The sequence below is a fragment of the Miscanthus floridulus genome, chromosome 3 (assembly GCF_019320115.1).
Source record: "Miscanthus floridulus cultivar M001 chromosome 3, ASM1932011v1, whole genome shotgun sequence".
Classification (NCBI taxonomy): domain Eukaryota; kingdom Viridiplantae; phylum Streptophyta; class Magnoliopsida; order Poales; family Poaceae; genus Miscanthus; species Miscanthus floridulus.
In genome coordinates, this window is record NC_089582.1 from 121570502 (window position 1) to 121590745 (window position 20244).

The window sequence follows — 20244 nt, forward strand, 5'->3', positions numbered from 1 at the left end:
CATTTTTTTTTAAAATGTCTGCTTAACCCTTTTCACCAACTCGTATAGGTACGTACATAGTTTTTTTTCCTTTCTTTGCTTGTATTACCTTTTATTTTCTTCTTTGTTATGTGGTATTTACTTTTTTCATTTTATTTATATTTTTATATTTCTTTTTTACTCTATGAATCATTTTCTTTATTTCATACATTATTTTCATGTTTTCTTTTTCTTTTTTCCTTTGTCTTTGTGAATTCCTTTATTTTCATTTCATTTTATCTCCTTTATTTTTAATTCTATTATATTTCACTCTAAAAAAAAGGTTACGTTGAATTATTTGAATTTGAACAAACACATACAATTATAGCATATATTATTCAAAGAAGTTATCTATGCCAACAAGCTACATGATCCACTAATATACATTTATTTGTTGACATCAGTATACCACATAATTCATTAAAATTTATTTACGTTTTCCGCAACAGCGCGCAAAATATGCTTCTAGTCTAGTACTAATATATATCAATATATATTACTGAACTTGTTTGCTCCCGTACGTTTTGCAGCTCCGGTATCTCTACTACAACCTAGCCCTCCAGTTTATCATTTCTCAGCCCGCCTTCACTTTGCAAAAAAAAGTAAACCCGATAAATAGTACCACTTTCGTTTTATTTGGTAAATATTGTCCAATCGTGGACCAACTAGGCTCAAAAGATTCATCTCGTGATTTTCAACTAAACTGTGTAATTAGTTATTTTTTTTACCTACATTTAATACTCCATGCAAGCGGCTAAAAATTAATGTGATGGAGAGAGCGAAAAAACTTAGAATTTGGATGGCATTGTCCCCGCTGCCGTCGGTCATCACTCCCTGTGAGGCCAGCTCCTGGACTTTTCTCTCTCCATGTTTTACATGCGCTCATGCGTCTTGCAGTTTTTTACCAAGTCGATCGAACTGCTTAAGGCCATGTTCGGTTGCAGTGGAACCAATCCAGGAGGGATTGAACCAGGGGTACGTGTGTAGCGAGACTGACCATCACGAGTCCTCCAATTCGCAGGTATACAAGATCTTGTGCCGATGTCGTGGGAGGACCTAGCGCCGCAGCCGTCGCGCTCGCCTCCGGGGGATTCGTTCCATGACTCCAGAGTAGTGGTTTCATTCCTGGTGGGGTGCGGCCGTATAACCAGGTATTTGTAGGCGGAGGTGCAGCTGTATAATCGAAACAGACCCGGTATATAGGGTTTCACAGGCTAACTGAACACCTATTTTATTTTAGGGAGGAATGTGATTGATTCCAGGCCAGGATTGATCCACAAATCGTTTGCTTTGCTTCTGTTTTGTAGCTCCAACTCTGCAATGCCCTACCGTTTCGCTTTGTCATTTCCCTCATCTGTGTCCTCCTCAGCAGCTGACCTGCCCGCCTCAAGGTTGCCACTTGCCAAGGCCAAGGCCAAGGCGGTTCCCCCACTGGAATTCTATATAGGACATCCACGTCAGCAACCCACTGACTGCAAGCAATTATAGCACATATCTATCATGCAAGCTATCTACATCTGCAGGACTCATAGCTGATGGCAAATACAAGTTGTTGTTCAAATAATATACCTGCATACAATGACTGTAGCTGCGTTTTTCTTCTCAATTCAAACATTGTCTCCACCAGCAATGCCTCCACTGATACCACTGCAAGTAAGCACAAGGAAAAACATTAGCTGCTAAGGCATACCAAAGTAAACTAATCCAGTGGCAGCTAAGCATTACCTAATCTGCTGTTTGAGCCAAATCAAGCGAATATTTTTGTTTCTCATTTGCATGAATACCTCCCTGTCCATCTCAGATTTGAAGATATTCATAGCATATACCTTCTCCACATCAGTAAGTTCCATTGCATCAACTTCATCGAGACACTTGTCGACTGAAAATGCTTTGTCTTGTTTCTTCTTTTCATCGAGTGCTTCCATTGTTTTACTTGTTTGCATCTTCTTAAACTGCACAAAACCATCAATAGCAGCACCAATGTGACTTTGCTTACGTTTTCTCCCACTACTCGCTCCTTGCACAGAATCTTGATTGGAAGGTGTAGACTGAGCTTCATTGCGTGCACTTGAGACGTCTAGCCCATCAAAAGTAGCACCTGGACTTGTGCTATCAGACACTGCAACAGGAGCAACTGGAGCAGTAGGAGCAGCTGGAGCAGCCAGAGCAGCCGGAGCAGCTAGAGCAGCAATAGGAACAAGAGGAGCAGGCTGCAAGTGCTCAGTTGATGTGAAGTTTAGATCTCCTGTAGCAACACTTCCTATACAAAAAAAAATAGTGCACAATCATACTTCAAGTGCAGGCATACTATAACTTAAACTAAAAGCAGTGCACAGTCATACTATCAAGTTAGATGGTGCTTTACTCTCAAGTAGAACAATAAGGCTACATAACTTTAGAGAGAAGTTTCAAATAACATACCAGCATACAATGACGTACAGTCTTCATATAAAGGAAACGACTTCTTTTGGAACCTAGCCATTTTTCCATTATCCTATTTAATACCAAGACAACAGCATAGTTAGTACTTGCAACTAGAATGGCTCTGTTTGCTGGTCTGAAACTTGGCTGAAACTGACTGAAAAACACTATTCTGGCTGAAAAAAGAAGCCGAACAAGCCATTTTAAGACAAGCGAACGGGGCCAATATGGCAACAATTTTTTGGTTCAGTGAAAAAATCTTACATTGATCAGTTTCTTCCATTTTTTCGGTTCCGCAATGACCATGGCCAATGAGTCATTCCAACCAACACCACTATCCTTTAACGCTACATGTATCGCCTTCCAACTGCCCTTTAGCTCCTTTTCCTTTTCTTGTAGCTGCTGCTTTGTGAAGCATGCTAAAGGATACATTTGGGTAAACTTCTCTGAGATACTTCTCCAACCCTCCCCACTCCATCCATTCTGACCCCTGAACAAGGGGATGTTCACATGGTCCCTCATAATGTCAACAAGCCCTTTCTCATATCTAGAGTTCCATGTAGCCCTTGCCTTCGACATTGCTGCAAGAAATAATTACAGAAATACATAGCTTATAAAATATTATAGAATGTATTGGAGAATTTATTACAGAATGTTGCATCACACAGAAAATACATAACTCATAACATATTATAGAATGTATTGGAGAATTTATTACAGAATGTTGCATCACATAATGTATTACAGAAATACATAACTCATAACTCATAAATTACATTCCAAACACTACTATCCTACACATTGTAGGCAGCCCACATCTGATGGGCTATCTGGTCTCGTAGGGTATTTCCATGGTTTGATACCATCTCACTTGGGTAGTTAGGGTCTCCCTCTGGCATGTCGACATAGTTTGATGGGTTGATATTATCAGGTAGGATGTCTAGCCACTCTTCACTCCCATTCAACCCTCTAATGATGTTGTGAAACACAGCAGCAGCTGCTGGAATCATAACTTGTGATTCAATTGGGTAATGTGTCCCCACTTTCATAATTGGAAACCGCTTTTTGAGAACACCAAAGGCCCTCTCAATGTGATTTCGAAGAATCGCATGCCGATGATTGAACAATTCCTTATAGTTGGCATATGCATTTCCCCTCTGGCCACGTCTCCTGAACTCACTGAGATGATACTTAACTCCTCGACAGGGAGCAAGGAATGATGGTGTGTTTGCAAATCCACCGTCTACAAGATAGAATTTGCCTGTTGGCACAGTAAATCCCTTGCCAAGAGCAGACCACAACACTCCTGCATCAGATGCGGATCCTTCCCAACCAGATGAGATGAAAGTGAACTTCAAGTCGAAGTCACATGCAAACATAACATTCTGCGATAGTGTCCCCTTCCTATTTCTATAGGGATTGGCCTTGTCTTGTCCAATTGTGATTGGGACATGCATACCATCGATAGCGCCAATGCCGTTCTGCAGGTAAGAAAATTTACTAAAGATTTTGATTGTATTTATGAATGGTATTAAGGAAAGTGTACTGTATGTATTAACCGACCTGAAAGAATGGCATAAATCTAGGGTCACATGTAATCTTCATGTGTGTGTGGCATGGATTCAGAAGTCTGATGAATTTTTGGGTTAATGTTGGAATGATATTGAAGACATCATATATTTTTCTATGCACTGTCTCACCACTATGTTGAAACTCCTTCTTTAGCCTCTCTGTGCTTGCATTATGAGAGAGCATGAACATAAAAAGACCAAGTTGCTCCTCAATCTTCATGTCGGTGTTTTGGACCGGCGGGCCCTCAACCAACTAGTAAAAAACATACTACGTGCCCCTAATCCCGGATGGTGATGTAAAGAGTCACAAGATTTATACTGGTTCAGGCAATGAGTGCCCTACGTCCAGTCTGAGAGATCGATCTTGTATTCCTTGCACTGAAATGCTCGTAGTAGGGGTTTACAAGCAGGGCGAGAGAGGGAGTTAGTCCCAGGTCTCTGCGTGGAGCGGCGTGGATTGCTTGAGATCTTGGTCTCAAGCGGTGGAGAAGCGTGTGTGTTATAGAATGTTGAGTGTGTGTTCATCTACCTCGCGAATCTGTCCCCTTCTCCCCTGAAATGGCTCAAATCCCTCCCTTTTATAGTTGAAGGGGGGACAGGGGTGATACATGTGTTAGCTATACGGCGTCGTGCGAACAGAGGCGGCATGTCCGAGCCCTATAGCCTATTACTATGGCGGTATGATCAATGGAGTGGTCCTGCCCTTGAAGTGCTGGAGCAACGCGTCGGTCACATCCGAACTTGTGCGACGTGGGAGCTCCAGTGATTGCTGGACGCAGGGCCTAGTGAGCGACGTGCTGGTTACTATGCATTGACTGCATGACGAGCCGAGGCCCAGTTGGTGCCAAGGCCGAGCCGTTGTAAGGGGCTTGGCAGGCGCAAATCCCAAGGTTGCTAAGACCCCGAAGTAGACTGTCGAGGCGTGGAAGGAGCAGTTGGTTCTATACACTGACTTCGAGGCTATAGTAACCTGGACTTGACTCCGCACACCACGTTGTTTCTGGAGCAGGGGTTAGGTAGCACAGCACAGTACAGGCGCCGGTCGTGGGCACAGTACCGAGCACAGTGGTTGGTAACCCCTATCCTATCCTATCCTTGGCGGCACGGCTTCGATGTGACTGGCGTCTAGTCGGCCACGCCGCTGTGTCGAGCCGTCGTTTGGCTGATATTGCGGGAGTGGTCGAACGCGCCGGTCGGACGCGATGTCTTGTCCATGAAGTTGGTCGAGGCAGAGGCGATGAGGTCGTTTTGCCGAGCCAGCCTTGAGCGAGGCGGAGAATCGGCGTCTCGTCCGAGGCTGTATGCGCGGGGGCCTCGGGCGAGATGGAAAATCGGTAGGCCATCCGAGGCCCTTCGTGCGAGGCCTCTAGCGAGGCAGAGATTTGGTAGGCCGGCCGAGGCCTTCCGTGCGAGGCCTCTAGCGAGGCAGAGAGTAGGCGGCTTCGGACATGGTCGGGGTTTAGCCAACAGTTTTCCCTTGGCTTTGACTTTGACGGAGTCTAAGCGATTTTTTCGATTGTTGCTTAGGGGACCCCTTTTCGTGGTACCTGACAGTAGCTCCTGAGCCTCAGGGAGAGTGTGAGCGCTCTCTTTGAGGTTTTGATGAGGCTCGGCTTGCAGCAGCTCCTGGCGGGATGGTGTTTCGTACTCGAGGCCTCGGTGGGTGTGTGCGAGCACACCCACCAGGTGTAGCCCCTGAGGCCCTAGAGGAGTGGATTTATTTGTCTAGGGGCTTTTCTTGCGTTGTGAGAGGAGTTTTATTGCATTTACTGGGCCCATGAGTGCGAGTTCGGGTCGCTGAGCCTCGGCAAGGTTGTAGAAAGAGCCCCCTAGCCTCTGTGCGGAGCGAGAAGGCCGTCAGAGGTTCCCCTAGCTTTTTGTGTGGCCCTCATGCATCCTTTTTGTTCGAAAGGAGGGGTGGAGGGTGCCATGTTACCCTCAGTGGGCGCGAGCAGTGACACCCCTGGTGAGTTATTATCGGGTAAGTCCGAGTGGAGGCCCGTGCCCCATTTGCTGGGGGTCTTCTAGTGGTCCAGAGACACACTCCAAGAGTACCAGAGGGTTTCTCTAGTGGATGCCGGGGCCGTTCGCTGGGCCCCGATGGCTCGATGCCTCCCTACGGTGGGATCCCATTCGGAGACCTCCCTACCGGTCTCAGACATGACTTAGGGTATCCCGAGCGATCATTTGCTTAGGCCTCGGCCATGCGCGGGCTCGCCCATAGTCGTCCCTGACTCTGCTGCCCTGGGGCAGCTGTCAAAACCCTCAGGGGCCCAACCTTCGAACCCCTGGACCGTAATGGGCTCGATGCCCTTTATTGCGTTTTTTCGAGTCTTCGAGTGTGAGCTTGGGTCGCTTGTCTTCGTCCTAGGTGTAGGAAGAGCCCTCGAGCCTCCGCACAAAGCAAAAGGGCGATCGGGGGTTCCCCTGGCTTTTCGTGCCACCTCGCGTGTCCTTTTCGTTTGGACAGAGGGGTTGTTTGCCGAGCCCCCTCGAGTGCGAGCCTGGGTCACTGGGTCTCGACAAGGTTGTAGGAAGAGCTCTCGAGCCTCTGCACGGAGCAAGAGGGCAATTAGGAGTTCCCCTGGCTTTTTTGTGCGCCCCTCGCGCATGAGGGTTTGTTTGCCGAGCCCCCCTCGGGTGCGAGCCTGGGTCACGGGGTCTCGGCATATTTGTAGGGAGAGCTCCCTAGCCTCTACACAGAGCAAGAGGGTAGTCAGGAGTTCCCCTAGCTTTTTGTACGACCCTCGCGCATCCTTTTCGTTCAGAAGGAGGGGTTGTTTGCTGAGCCCCCTCGAGTGCAAGCCTAGGTTGCTGGGTCTCAGCATGGTTGCAGGAAGAGCCCCTTAGCCTCTACACAGAGCGAGAGGGCCGTCAGGGGTTCCCCTGGCTTTTTGTATGACCCTCGTGCTTCCTTTTTATTCAGAAGGAGGGGTGGAATATGCTAGGCTACCCTCGATGGGCGCGAGCGGTGGCACTTCCGGTGAGCTATTATCGAGTAAGTCTGAGTGGAGGCCCATGCCCTGTTCGCTAGGGGTCCGCTAGCGGTCCAGAGATGCACTCCAAGAGTACCAGAGGGTTTCTCTAGTGGGTGCCAGGGCCGTTCGCTGGGCCCCGGTGGCTCGGTGCCTCTCTATGGTGGGATCTCATTTGGAGACCTCCCTGCCGGTCTCGGACACGACTTAGGGCGTCCCAAGCGTTTTGCTTGCTTGGGTCTCAGCCCTGTATGGGCTCGCCCATAGTCGTCCCTGACTCTGTTGCCCTAGGGCGGCTGTCGAAACCCTCGGGGGCCCAGCCTTCGAACCCCTAGACCGTAGTGGGCTCGGTGCCCAGTTCATTTGTCTGAAAGGAATCGGGTGGGGGATATTCCCTCCCCTCATTAGTTTGACAACAGTAGGTGTGCCTTTTGAGGCAATTTTCTTAGGGAGGCAGAACGGCGCCTACCACTGCAGCAGTCGGACACGACGCCATGTCAGCGGATGGAACATAACTGTTCACACGATTAATGAGGGAAAGGTGGGTACATGGGTGGTAAAATTGGATCTGGATTAACTGCGCCAGATCTGGGGGAAACTTTCCCGATTTTGTCACCTGCCCGTTTCACCTCCTTCCTGCATAAATACGCAATGAGCCTTGCCCCTCTCCTCCTTACCTTGCCTGCATTCGCCTTTGCCGCCCTTGCGCCGTTGCTAGAGCAGAGAGCGCTAGGGAGAAGGAGAGAGAGAGGTGAGGTAGAGAGAGCGAGAGAGGCTCACCGTCGTAGTCATATTCTCCATCGCACCCATGGCTGGCGCCATTGTTGTTGAGGCAGACTCTTGGGGTCAGTTCGACGTCACCATGGAGACGCTTCAGTCGCTCGTCGGCGGCGGACTTCTTCGCCTGGTTACCGACCCCAACAGGCCGGAGTGGATCGCTCCGTCGAGCGAGCCGAAGCCGAGGCCACGCGATGGCTATGTCGTGAGCTTCGTGTCCTTTCATGAGTGTGGCCTCGGCTTGCTGGTGGATCGATTCATGCGGGCGCTCCTGCACTACTATAGCGTGGAGCTCCACAACTTCAACCCCAACTCCATCATGTAGGCGGCCATCTTTGTCACCGTCTGCGAGGGGTACCTAGAGATTGCTCCCCATTGGGAGTTGTGGCTCCACCTCTTCCGAGCGGGGCATACCACCAAGCCGATCACGACGGGCGCGAGGAGGGCGGTGAGGGCTGGCGGCTGCACTCTCCAAGTGTGCCAGGATCGGTAGCACCTTTACATCCTGGCCTAGCTCACCTCTACCAATCACTGCTGGTATACCAGCTAGTTCTACCTCCACAACGACGACGGTGGGCTTCCCCCTTACACCGGGCAGATCATGGAGAGCTGTCTGGAGAAGTGGAGGTATGGCATCCCGAAGGAGGATCAGCCCAAGCTGTAGCCGCTCCTGGAGGGACTGGAGAGGCTGTGCGACCATGGCCTCATAGTGGCTGTGGTCGTGGTGGCCTTCCACCAATAGAGGGTGCTGCCGCGATGGCTCAGCGGCGGTGCCTGTTTGAGATGAGATCGGATGAGCCGATCGAAGGCATCCGGATGTCCGCCTTCGCCCTCCCCGACGAGGAGATTCTACGTCGAGTGAGGGAGACGGTGGATGGGAAGCTAAGGAGCGATGGTCTAGCCCCTATCGCGATGCGCCCGTCATGGGGTACCTTTCTCTGGTAAGTCACATGCTGCCACGGCCCCCGAGGCCTCCTCGTTCCTTACTGTTTTTCGGTCCTTTATTTGCGTTCGCTGTTCCTACAGGGCATGAGGGACATGCGAGCCTCCCCGTCGCCCGTTCCCGAGGACACGGCGTAGCAGGTGCTGAACCGGGCGCATGTCGAGGCGCAGAAGAGGTGGAAGGACACCAAGGAGGCAAAGCATACAAGGAAGATCCTTGTGCGCGAGGGACTAGAGAAACGCTGTCGGCAGCAGAGGCCGGACGGTCTCCCGTTGGAGGTGTCTCCATCGCCATCACTGTTGACAGATGCTTCGGATGGAGATGACGAGAGTGAGATGGGGTGGGGTCCCCTAGACCATTTCCCTAACGTCGAGGAGACGGTGCCCGGGGCGTCGGCAAGTAGCCCGGCGCTCCCAGGAGGAGGAGACGCCTCGAGGCTAGCGATCGCCCACCCCGAGGCCGAGGCCGACATGCCCGAGGCACGGGCATTGGGAAAGCGCGCCGTCAGCACGGTGGGCTTGATGGTAGTGGTGGAGCAGGTGGCGGCGGGGGCGACGCAACTGCCCCGCAGAGGACCGAGGGGCACTGAGGTCCATCGAGGACCGGCCGACGCCGGTAGATACAGAGGCCGTGCCTCTACCGCCACCACCGCCTTTGCAAAGGAGGGTCATCGTGCCGAAGCGGTTGCAGCCTCACTCGAGGTAAGCGTATTTTCGGCTGAGTTGCAGCATTTTCCGTTTGTTCTTCGGTCTCATGCTGACCCCATAAGTATCTCGTCTTCAGCCAGAAGCGTCCTACGGAGGTTCCCACCTTAGTGCCACTTAAGGCGCTCAAGGCGAGCCCCAGCTCCACCACCCACTGGGTGGTGGAGGCGCAAGCCGCCACACAACATGGCACGGTGTTGGCAAGGGCTGACCCGAAGGAGCCGATCGCCCAAGGAGGGGCTACCGAGGCGACCCCGACATAGACGGGGGAGGGAGCGCCTCCGCCCCACGAGGCTGAGGCTCATGAGTTAGATGGGGCCGAGGCGCCCTCAGTGGCCAAGGCCACCGAGGTCGAGGCTCGTCAGGCCTCCGAGGCTGAGGCGACGGATGCCGAGGCACCTAGGACCACCAAGGCCGCAGGGGCAGGGGCCGGAGCCCCCGAGACCACTGAGGCCATGATAGCAGAGGTCGGAGCCCCTAGGACCACCGAGGCCGACGTGATCATGGCGAAGCCATCGGCCCAGGAAGTGGAGATGAAGGCGGCGGAAGCCTCGGTGGCACCCCTGGTCCAAGGCCTGCCGCTGTTGCGGGGGAGCGCTCGGGAGGCGGAGGTCCATCCGATCTCCTTCGATGATACTTCTCGAGCACAGGAGGTGGTCGATGCCGAGGTGTCCGGCACCGTGGAGTAGCCGGCTCCGATCCCGGGCGAGGGAAGCTCGGCCCTTGTGCGGGTATGACCCGAGCCCCATGGGTGGGATTACCTGTGTGTCCTATGGCAGAGCCAGGACGACCCTGAGGGGGAGCCTCTGTTCACCCTCGAGGACATGACCGAGGGTGGGCGCTAGGACACCTTCGAGCAATACCGCCAGCTGGCAGAGCGATCACTGCGGATGGTGCTGTCCGTGGTGGCCGACGATCTGCCTGGGGTCGCCCAGGTTCACGCCTTCTTTTCTCATGTGGTGTCATCTTTTTCCAAGTTTTCTTGTAGTGAATGACCCATATTCTGCTTACCTAGGAGCTCGAGACCCAGTCTCTTGGGAAGTCAGCCTTTCTCCGGCGGGAGAGGGACGTCTAGGACCAGCTCCAGCGGCAGAAGGACCTGCTCACCCATGCCAACGAGCTTCTGTCGACGTGGAGCGCGGAGGTAGAGGACCTCTGCCTATGTAGTGCCGACATGAAGGCAGCGGCGGTGGTGGCTCAGGAGCAGGTCGCCCCCTTGGCGGCGCGGGTCAAGGATTTGGAGGAGGAGCTGACCCGCATGGCCAGTTGATTGGGACGCCTTCAGGTCCTGGGCTAGAGAAGCCATGACCTCTATCAAGGCCCTTGCTGGGTAGCTGGGGATGGAGCAGGGTGCGCACCAGCTAATGAAAGGTGCCTTGGATGAGGCCCTCAAGGCGGCTGAGGCTTCCCGGCCCGAGGCTGTGGTCTGGAGGGGAAAGGCCAAGGGTGAGTCTTATTCCCTGTGTTTTATTTGTTTTTCTTGTGTTTGGCCCCTAACTCATTGGTGTGATACAGAGCTAGAGGTAGAGGCTTCTAGGGCAGCCGAGGCTTCCTGGGTCGAGGTCCAGCGCCTGAAGGAGAAGGCCAAGGCTTCTCGGGTCGAGGCCCAGCGCTGGAAGGAGAAAGCCAAGGCCTCTCGGGTTGAGGCCTGACGCTGGGAGGAGAAGGCCGAGGGTGAGTCCCATAGGCTTCTGCCCTTATTTGGCTTGTTTTCCTTTGTGCTCAACCCCATTCCATTTCTTTTGGCGCAGAGCTCGAGAAGGAGGTCACCCGGGCAGCCGAGGCCTCTGTCACCATGTAGACGGTGCTAGAGACCAAGATCGGGGAGCACGATGCGCTGAAGAGTGCCACCCGTGCCGCCTGCGAGGCCCTGGAGGTTGAGGGGGTCCAGTCAGGAAGCTCCCTCGGTAGCCACCTAATTGCGTTGAGCGGCCAAGTGCGCGAGCGACTCCGAGGGGCGCTGCATACGAGCGTTAAGCGTGCCCTGGCTGTCATCGCCTCGCACTACATTGGCGTCGACATCAAGGCCATCAGCGATGGCTATGTCCTGCCTAATGATGATGGGGAGGCCGACGAGGAGGTGGCGAAGCTGATGGAGGTGGCAGAGGGCCCCGACACGACGCTAGCCAAACTGTTCGAAGAGGAGGTGGTCCCTCCCACGTCATCCGCTAATGCTGGAGACCCTGAGCCTTGACCTGGGCCCAAGAGGCCATATAAATAGATTAAGATTATGTTACCCTATCATGACGCTAGTGGCCGTCGAGGCTTTTTTAAAGTAATCGTGTGACTACGCTTCTTTAATTATTTTTCATTGTATTTTTGAGCCTCTACCCTCTGTCTCGTTTCTGAACAAGTTTCTTGCAAAAAACTTCCTCGGAGCCTAAGCTGCCCCTCGGGCAAAAGGTGGTGAGGGAGTGCCGTAGCCTAGAGGCGTAGGCCATCTCATGACTCAGCCGGCCTTCTGGCCTTGAGATAGTCTTTCGGTCCTTAGGTTTTTTCACAATCGACTTGTCAGAGCACGCTAGAGAGTTTGGCATAGGATTTTTTTTTTCAAAAAATGACTAAAAATGGTGCATGGGACTTAGGGGGGGAGTCCCCCCTTCTAGCCCCTGAGGGAGGCTCGGTTCTATAGAGGCAAAGCCGTGTCCTATGTGAGCCCCATAGTGGGCACCTCTACAGAGGCAGAGCTGAGTCTCCCTTATGGTGTTATCGTAATGCCAAGGCCCGTGATGGGCTTGGCGAGTTTCTCGAAAAATTAGAACAATTAAAGAACACTTCTTAATTGTATTTCGGGAAACAATGTACACAATGCTTGGGAATTTAAGAGTAAAAGTGACATAGTTGTTCTATGTTCCAAGCGTTGGTGAGGATTTTGCCCTTCTTGTCGGCTAGCTTGTAGGTCCCTGGCTTTAGCACTTGGGCGACGATGTACGGTCCTTCCCATGGCGGGGTCGGCTTGGGGCGGCCCTTGTTGCTCTGCATCAGCCTTAGCACCAGGTCGCCCACCCTTAGGTCTCAGCTTCAAACGCGCCGAGCTTGACAGTGCCATAGAGCTTGTTGGTATTTGGCCAAATGTAGCAACACAATGTCTCAGGCTTCCTCCAGTTGGTCGAGGGCGTCCTCGCAGGTAGTGCGGTTGCTCTGCTCATTGTAGGCTCGAAGCCTCGGGGAACCATACTCTAAGTCAGTGGAGAGGATGGCTTTAGCCCCATAGACCAAGAAGAACGATGTGAACCCCATGGCTCGGCTTGGGGTATTCCTTAGACTCTAGATGACTGATGGGAGTTCGGCGAGCCATTTCTTGCCAAACTTCTTCAATTGATTGTATATTCTCGGCTTGAGGCCCTGTAGGATCATGCCATTAGCATGTTCTACTTGGCCATTCGTCCTAGGGTGTCCCATGTCCGACCAGGCCACACAGATCTGGTGGTCATTGCAGAACATCAGGAACTTGCGGTCGGTGAATTGCGTCCCATTGTCAGTGATGATGGTGTTCGAAACCCTGAACCTATGGATGATATCAGTGAAGAACAACACCGCTTGCTCGGATTTTATTTGATTGATCGGACGAGCCTTGATCCACTTGGAGAACTTATCGATTGCTACCAACAGATGGGTGTAGCCCCTGGGGGCTTTCTGTAGAGGCCCAACCATGTCCAGCCCCCACACGGCGAAGGGCCATGTAACGAGGATGGTTTGGAGGGCTTTGCGCTGGGAGGTGCGTTTGCCACACATAGTACTGGCATCCCTCATAGGAGCGTACTAGCTTGGTGGCGTCGGCAACCGCCATCGGCTAGTAGAACCCTTGGCGGAAGGCGTCTCTGATGAGTGTTTGAGGCGCCGCATGGTGCCCACAAGCCCTTGCGTGCAAGTCCCAAAGTAGGGCTTGGCCTGCCTCGGTGGTGATGCATCGCTGGAGGACACCAGATGGGCTTCGTCGGTACAACTCACTGTTGCTGAGGACGTAAGTCTTGGCTCGTTGCACAAGCCATCTGGCGTCGGTCTTGTCTGCAGGGAGCTCTTCTCGGACAAGGCAATCAAGGAACAGGACCCGCCAGTCCATGCCCTAGTTGGCCTTGGGAGGCTCTGCGTCTACTTCCATAACCTCGGGCTCAGCCGAAGGGGTCTCGGCGATGGAGGGGGCCTCGAGCCCTACGGTGAGCTTGATCGGTGGGCCCTCTCCTACTGCTGAGATGTGGTCGATGGAAGGCTTGTGGAGGTCTCTGGCGAAAACATTCGGGGGGATCGGGGCCCATGCTGACGCCATCTTTGCTAGTTCGTCCGCGGCCTCGTTGAATTTGCGCGTGATGTGGTTAAGTTTGAGACAGTCGAACTTGTCTTCAAGGTGATGGACCAACTTGTAGTATGCCTCCATCTTGGGGTCATGGTAGTTTGACTCCTTCATCACCTGATCGATGATAAGCTGCGAGTCACCCTGCACGTTGAGGCACTGTACTCCAAGTTTGACGGCGATCTGCAAGCTGTTGACGAGGGCTTCGTATTCGGCTGCGTTGTTGGAGGTGGCGAAGTGAAGCCAAATCATGTAGCGCATGTGTACTCTAAGGGGTGAGATGAAGAGCAGACCCATGCTGCCCTGGTCTTCATCAAAGACCCATCGAAGTACATGGTCCAGCATTCTGCCTAGACTGGGGCAGGTGGTAGTTGGGTGTCAGTCCACTCTGCCATGAAATTGGACAAGACCTGAGATTTGATTGCTTTTTGAGGCGCAAAGGACAGAGCCTCCCCCATGAGTTCGATGACCCACTTGGCTATCCTACCCGAGGCCTCCTGGTTATAGATTATCTCCCCCAGCGGGAAAGACGACACCATGGTTACCGGGTGGGATTCGAAGTAGTGACGCAGCTTGCGTCGAGCCAAGACTACGGCGTAGATCAGTTTCTAGATGTGGGGCTAGCATGTTTTGGTCTCAGAGAGTACTTTGTTGATGAAGTAGATAGGTCGTTGGACGGGTAGAGCATGCCCCTCTTCCTGCCTCTTGACTACTACGGCTGCGCTGACCACTTGGGTCATTGCGGTGACGTAAAGTAAGAGAGCCTCGCCCTTGGCTAGCGATACCAGGATGGGAGGATTAGTGAGCAATGCCTTGAGTTTGGCGAGGGCTTCTTCGGCCTCGGGAGTCCAAGAAAAGCGTTTTGATTTCCTCAAGAGACGGTACAGAGGCAAGCCTTTTTCGTCAAGGTGTGAGATGAAGCGGCTCAGAGCCACGAGGCATCACATAACCTTCTGTACTCCCTTAAGGTCTCAGATCGGTCCCATGTTGGTCACGGCCAAGACCTTCTTCGGGTTGGCCTCGATGCCACGTTCCGAGACTATGAATCCCAAAAGCATGCCTTGGGGAACCCTGAACACACACTTCTCGGGGTTGAGCTTGATGCCCTTTTCTCTAAGGCATTTGAAGGCCATCTCCAGGTCGTCGACGAGATCCTCGGCCTTTCTAGACTTGACCATGATGTCGTCCACATAGGCCTCGATGGTTTGCCCGATGTGCTCGCCAAAGACCTAGGTCATGCACCGCTGGTATGTGGCCCCTACATTTCTAAGGCCGAATGGCATAGTCACATAGCAGTACATGCTGAATGGCGTGATAAAAGAAGTCGTGAGCTGGTCAGACTCTTTCATCTTGATTTGATGGTAACCGGAATACGCATCAAGGAAAGACAGGGTTTTGCATCCTGTAGTGGAGTCAATGATTTGGTCGATCCGAGGTAATGGGAAATAGACTTTTGGGCAGGCTTTATTCAAACCGGTGTAGTCTACACACATCCTCCACTTCCCATTTTTCTTTTTGACTAACATAGGGTTAGCTAACCACTCCAGATGAGACACTTCCTTGATGAATCCGGCCTCCAAAAGCTTCTACACCTCCTCGCCGATGGCTCTGCGCTTTTCCTCATCGAATCGGTGCAAGCGCTGCTTCACTGGCCTAGAGCCGGCCTGGATGTCTAAGGCGTGCTCGGCGACCTCCCTTGGTATGCCCGGCATGTTCGAGGGACTCCATGCGAACATATCGGCATTCACACGGAGAAAGTTGACAAGCACGACTTCCTATTTGATGTTGAGGGTGGCATTGATCCTTAGCGCCCGGTCGTCGGGGCAGGTGGGGTTAATCAGGACAAGTTTGACGGCCTCTATGGGCTCGAAAGTCCCAGCGTGACGCTTGGAGTCGAGCACCTCGTTGCCGAGCTGGTTGAGGTTGACGATGAGGGTCTCAACCTCCATGATAGCCTCGGTGTACTCGATGCACTTGACGTCGCAGTCGTATGCATGCTCGTACGTGGACTCGATAGTGATGATGCCATCGGGGCCTGGCATTTTGAGCTTGAGGTATGTGTAGTTGGGGACCGCCATGAACTTGGCATAGCACGGCCACCCCAGGATGGCATGGTAGGTTCCCTTGAACCCAACCACCTTGAAGGTAAGGACCTCCTTGCGGTAGTTGGAGGGAGTACCGAAGCAGACGGGCAGGTCGATGCGCCCAAGGGGTCACGTGCGTTTCCTTGGCACGATGCCGTGGAAAGGCACGGCGCCACCCTGGAGCTACGACTGGTCGAGCTCCAGGAGCTCTAGGGTGTTGGCATAGAGGATGTTGAGGCCGCTACCTCCGTCCATCAATACCTTAGTGAGCCGAGTATTGCCGATGATGGGGTCGACGACAAGTGGGTACTGCCCGGGGTTCGGGACGTAATTGGGATGGTCATCCCGGTCAAAGGTAATTGCCTCCCGAGACCAGTTGAGGTACCGGGGAGCGGCCACCTTCATCGAGAAGACCTCCCGGCATTCCCCCTTCTGTTGTCGTGCCGTGAGGCACGCCGAAGGCCCGCCGAAGATCATGAAGACGTTGTGCACCTTGGGGAATTCGTCGTCCTTATCATCGTCCGTGTCGCCGGCACCCTTCTTCTTGGCATCGTCGTCGGGGAGCCTGAGCTTGGTGTAGTAACATCGGAGCATGGTGCATTCTTCGAGGGCATACTTCACTAGGCCCTGGTGGTAAGGGCAGGGTTTCTTAAGCATGTTGTCAAAGAGCCTGGGGCCTCGGGGCCTCGGAGATTTTTGCGCTCTACGATCGCGACTAGGCTGACCTCGAGAACTTCCTCCTTCCCCTGGCGACCCTTTTTCTTTTTCTTGGGGAGGTGGGGAGCCGAGGCCCTAGGGGTCTCGTCCCTCTGCTTCCCCTTGGCATCGTCGTCGGGGAAGATGGCCCCAACAGCCTTTTCGCCCAAGGCGAAGTTGGTGGCAATGTCGAGGAGTGCAACCACCGAGGTTGGTATGTTCCAGTCCAATTCTTGGACCAGGTCTCAGTAGGTGGTGCCGGAAAGAAAAGCCTAGACAATTTCTGAGTCGCCGACGCTTGGCAGCTCGGTGCATTTTTTGGAGAAGCGCCGGATGAAGTCTCGGAGAGACTCATCTAGGCCCTAGCAACAACTTTTGAGGTCCTAGGAGTTCCCAAGGCACACGTATGTACCCTGAAAGTTCTTGACAAAGACCCTTACTAAGTCGCGCCAGTCGTGGATCTATGAGGGAGGGAGATGTTCAAGCCAGGCTCACGCCGAGTTTGATAGGAACAAAGGGAGGTTATGGATGATGAGCAGGTCATCGTCCGCGCCACCTAGCTAACAAGCCAGGCGATAATCAGCTAGCCAATGTTCGGGATTGGTCTCGCCGCTATATTTCGTGAGGTTGGCCGGTTGCCAAAACTGGGCCGGGAAATGAGCAATTCGGATAGCTCTGCTAAAAACTCGAGGGCCAGGTGGCTTAGGGGAAGGATTGCGGTCTTCCCCACTATTGTAGCGGCCACCTCGATGCGGATGGTAGCCCTAGATGGGCCCCTCATTGTCGTGTTGCCGTCGCCTACTGATCACTTCGTGGTCGCCCTATGCCTCGCGTTGGTTGCCAAGGCGGTCGCACAATAAGGGGACCCTGTTGATCGTCGGTGCGTGATCGGGTTTGGGACGAGCCGAGGCCTCCCTGTCCTACCAAGGCAGTGCCATGGGAAGGTCCGAGGTGCCTCTGCACCGTTAAGAGGCGAAACTCTCGGCCTGCTGCACCGCGACGGTCTCGAGGAGATCCCGGAGCTCACCGCGGACCCGTCGCCCCTCCGTAGTAGAGGGTTCGAGCATCGTTCAGACTAGCATTGCCACAACCGCGACATTCTGGCTAGCACGATTGAAGATTGGGGGTTGCTCACCCCCTTCGTCGCCATTGATGCGGTGGTGGACATCGCGGGCCCTCCACCGGGCTCCTCTGCCATCACCACGGCCCTGCTGCTCCTACTCGAGAGTGTCTCGGAGCTGCTGCAGAAGGAGTTGGTCTTGCTCGACCTTGGCCTGAAGCTCACGAAGCTGCTCTAGGTCCGGGCGTCAAAGTTGTCCGAGGGCGAGGCTCTCATTCTGTGCTGCTAGTGGGACAACACGTGAGGGCATGGCATCGCCCACTCCCTAGTGAAGCAGGGTATGGTTGCTTGCCCCCTCGTCCTCATCGCCCGTGCTTGGCATCCCGAGCCCGACGTGGAAGCACTCACGAGTGGGATCGTAAGTGCCTTTATCGTCAGAGTCGGAGTAGCCAAAGCAGTAGTCGCTCATGGCTAGGATGTGGCGCATGGCTTCAGGGTCGTGAAGTCTAGAGAAGTCTACTCCAGCCCACGCCTCGTCCTCCTTCGAGGAGTCAGCATGGGCGTGAGTCAAAGTCATGGTGCCAAAGTCGAGGGCAAAGCGATGGTAGCATCCCAAGGGCTCTGCATGAGCAGAAGCGTAGGCGGAAGCATAGGTGGCAGCGGCATTTCTCAACCCGAAGGGGTACGGGGATGGTGCCATCGCCGAGCTTTGCTCCACCGAAGTCGACTCCTCAGGACGTGGCGGGGCAGAGCTTGATGACGGGACGTCGTCGTGTGCCACCGGCGTCTTTCCCTCATCCAGCCTCAGGCTAGATAGCTCCCCAACCAGGGACCTTGTGCCAGTAGCTGGGCGTGGGATACCAGTGAAGGGCGGCGTGTCGCCCTAAGTTCGCGTGGTGTCGGGGTGGCTCTGCTCGCATCATGCCTGGCGAGCGCAATGAGAGCGGCCGTGCATGATGTCGTCATCAGTCGGTGGGGCTCGGGGTGTGAGAAGTACCATATCATACTCACATTCTAGAGACATAAACTCTAGGCTCCTGAACTAGATCACTGTGTCGAGACGCAGCGGTCGTACGGGATCTACCATCCAGAACTTGTTAGGGAGATGAAGCTGGCACGCAGCGATCCCCTACCTGGCGCAGCAACTGTCGGTGTTTTGAACCAGCGGGCCCTCAACCAACTAGTAAAAAACATACTGCGTGCCCCTAATCTCAGATGGTGATGCAAAGAGTCACATTGTTTATACTGGTTTAGGCAATGAGTGCCCTACGTCCAGTCTGAGAGATCGATCTTGTATTCCTTACACCGAAATGCTTATAGTAGGGGTTTACAAGCAGGGCGAGAGAGGGAGCTAGTCCTAGGTCTCTGCGTGGAGTGGCATGGATTGCTTGAGATCTTGGTCTCAAGCGGCGGAGAAGCGTGTGTGTTACAGAATGTTGAGTGTGTGTTCATCTACCTCGCGAATCTATCCCCTTCTCCCCTGAAACGGCTCAAATCCCTCCCTTTTATAGTTGAAGGGGGACATGGGTGATATATGTGTTAGCTATGCGGCGTCGTGCGAACAAAGGCGGCATGTCTGAGCCCTGTAACCTATTACTATGGCGGTATGGTCGATGGAGTGATCCTGCCCTTGAAGTGCTGGAGCAACGCGTCGGTCACATCCGAACTTGTGCGATGTGGGAGCTCCAGTGATTGCTGGACGTAGGGCCTGGTGAGCAACGTGTTGGTTGTTGTGCGTTGACTGCGTGACGAGCCGAGGCCCAGTTGGTGCCGAGGCTGAGCCGTTGTAAGGGGCTCGGCAGGCGCGAATCCCGAGGTTGCCGAGACCCCAAAGTAGACTGCCGAGGCATGGAGGGAGCAGTTGGTTCTATACACTGACTTCAAGGCTATAGTAACCTGGACTTGACTCCGCACGTCGCGTTATTTCTGGAGCAGGGGTTAGGTAGCACAGCGCAGTACAGACGCCGATTGTGGGCATAGTACCGAGCACAATGGTTGGTAACCCCTGTCCTATCCTATCCCGGGCGACATGGCTTCGATGTGACTGGCGTCCAGTCGGCCATGCCGCTATGTCGAGCCATCGTTCGGCTGATATAGCGGGAGTGGTCGAACACGTCGGTCGGACACGATGTCTTGTCCGAGAAGTTGGTTGAGGCCGAGGCGACGGGGTCATTTTGCCAAGCTAGTCTTGAGCGAGGTGGAGAATTGGCGTCTCGTCCAAGGCTGTACGCGCAGGGGCCTCGGGCAATATGGAGAATTGGTTCCTCGGCCGAGGCCTCGAGCGAGATGAAAAATCGGTAGGCCGTCCGAGGCCCTCCGTGCGAGGCCTCTAGCGAGGCGGAGATTCAGTAGGCCGGCCAAGGCCTTTCGTGCGAGGCCTCTAGCGAGGTAGAGAGTAGGCGGCTTCGGACATGGCCGGGGTTTAGCCAACAATTTTCCCTTGGCTTTGACTTTGACGGAGTCTAAGCGATTTTTTCGATTGTTGCTTAGGGGACCCCTTTTCGTGGTACCTGACACTTCATACCACGTGTGTCACGCAGCAAGTTCTCGGCCCTAAGAAAGTTTGCTATAGCTCTAAATATTTTAGCCTCCGTCCTAAATTCTTCCTTGCACCAATTCTCGTGTCCTTCGAGAATCTCTTTAACCTTTTTAGCACCAGGAAGAGAAGAGGTATGCTCAGGTGTTTTCTCTTCATCGAGAAAGG

General features: G+C 53.5%; 1 protein-coding gene and 1 pseudogene across 1 annotated transcript; both read right to left on the reverse strand.

The window, feature by feature from the left end:
- Positions 1-1625: 1625 nt before the first annotated feature.
- LOC136544307 (uncharacterized) lies at positions 1626-3208 on the reverse strand (annotated as a pseudogene).
- Positions 3209-15475: 12267 nt separating this feature from the next.
- Positions 15476-15778, reverse strand: LOC136544309 (uncharacterized). Its single transcript, XM_066536517.1, has one exon. It carries the CDS (start codon positions 15776-15778, stop codon positions 15476-15478), a length of 303 nt encoding a protein of 100 aa, XP_066392614.1.
- Between the last annotated feature and the right edge of the window lie 4466 nt (positions 15779-20244).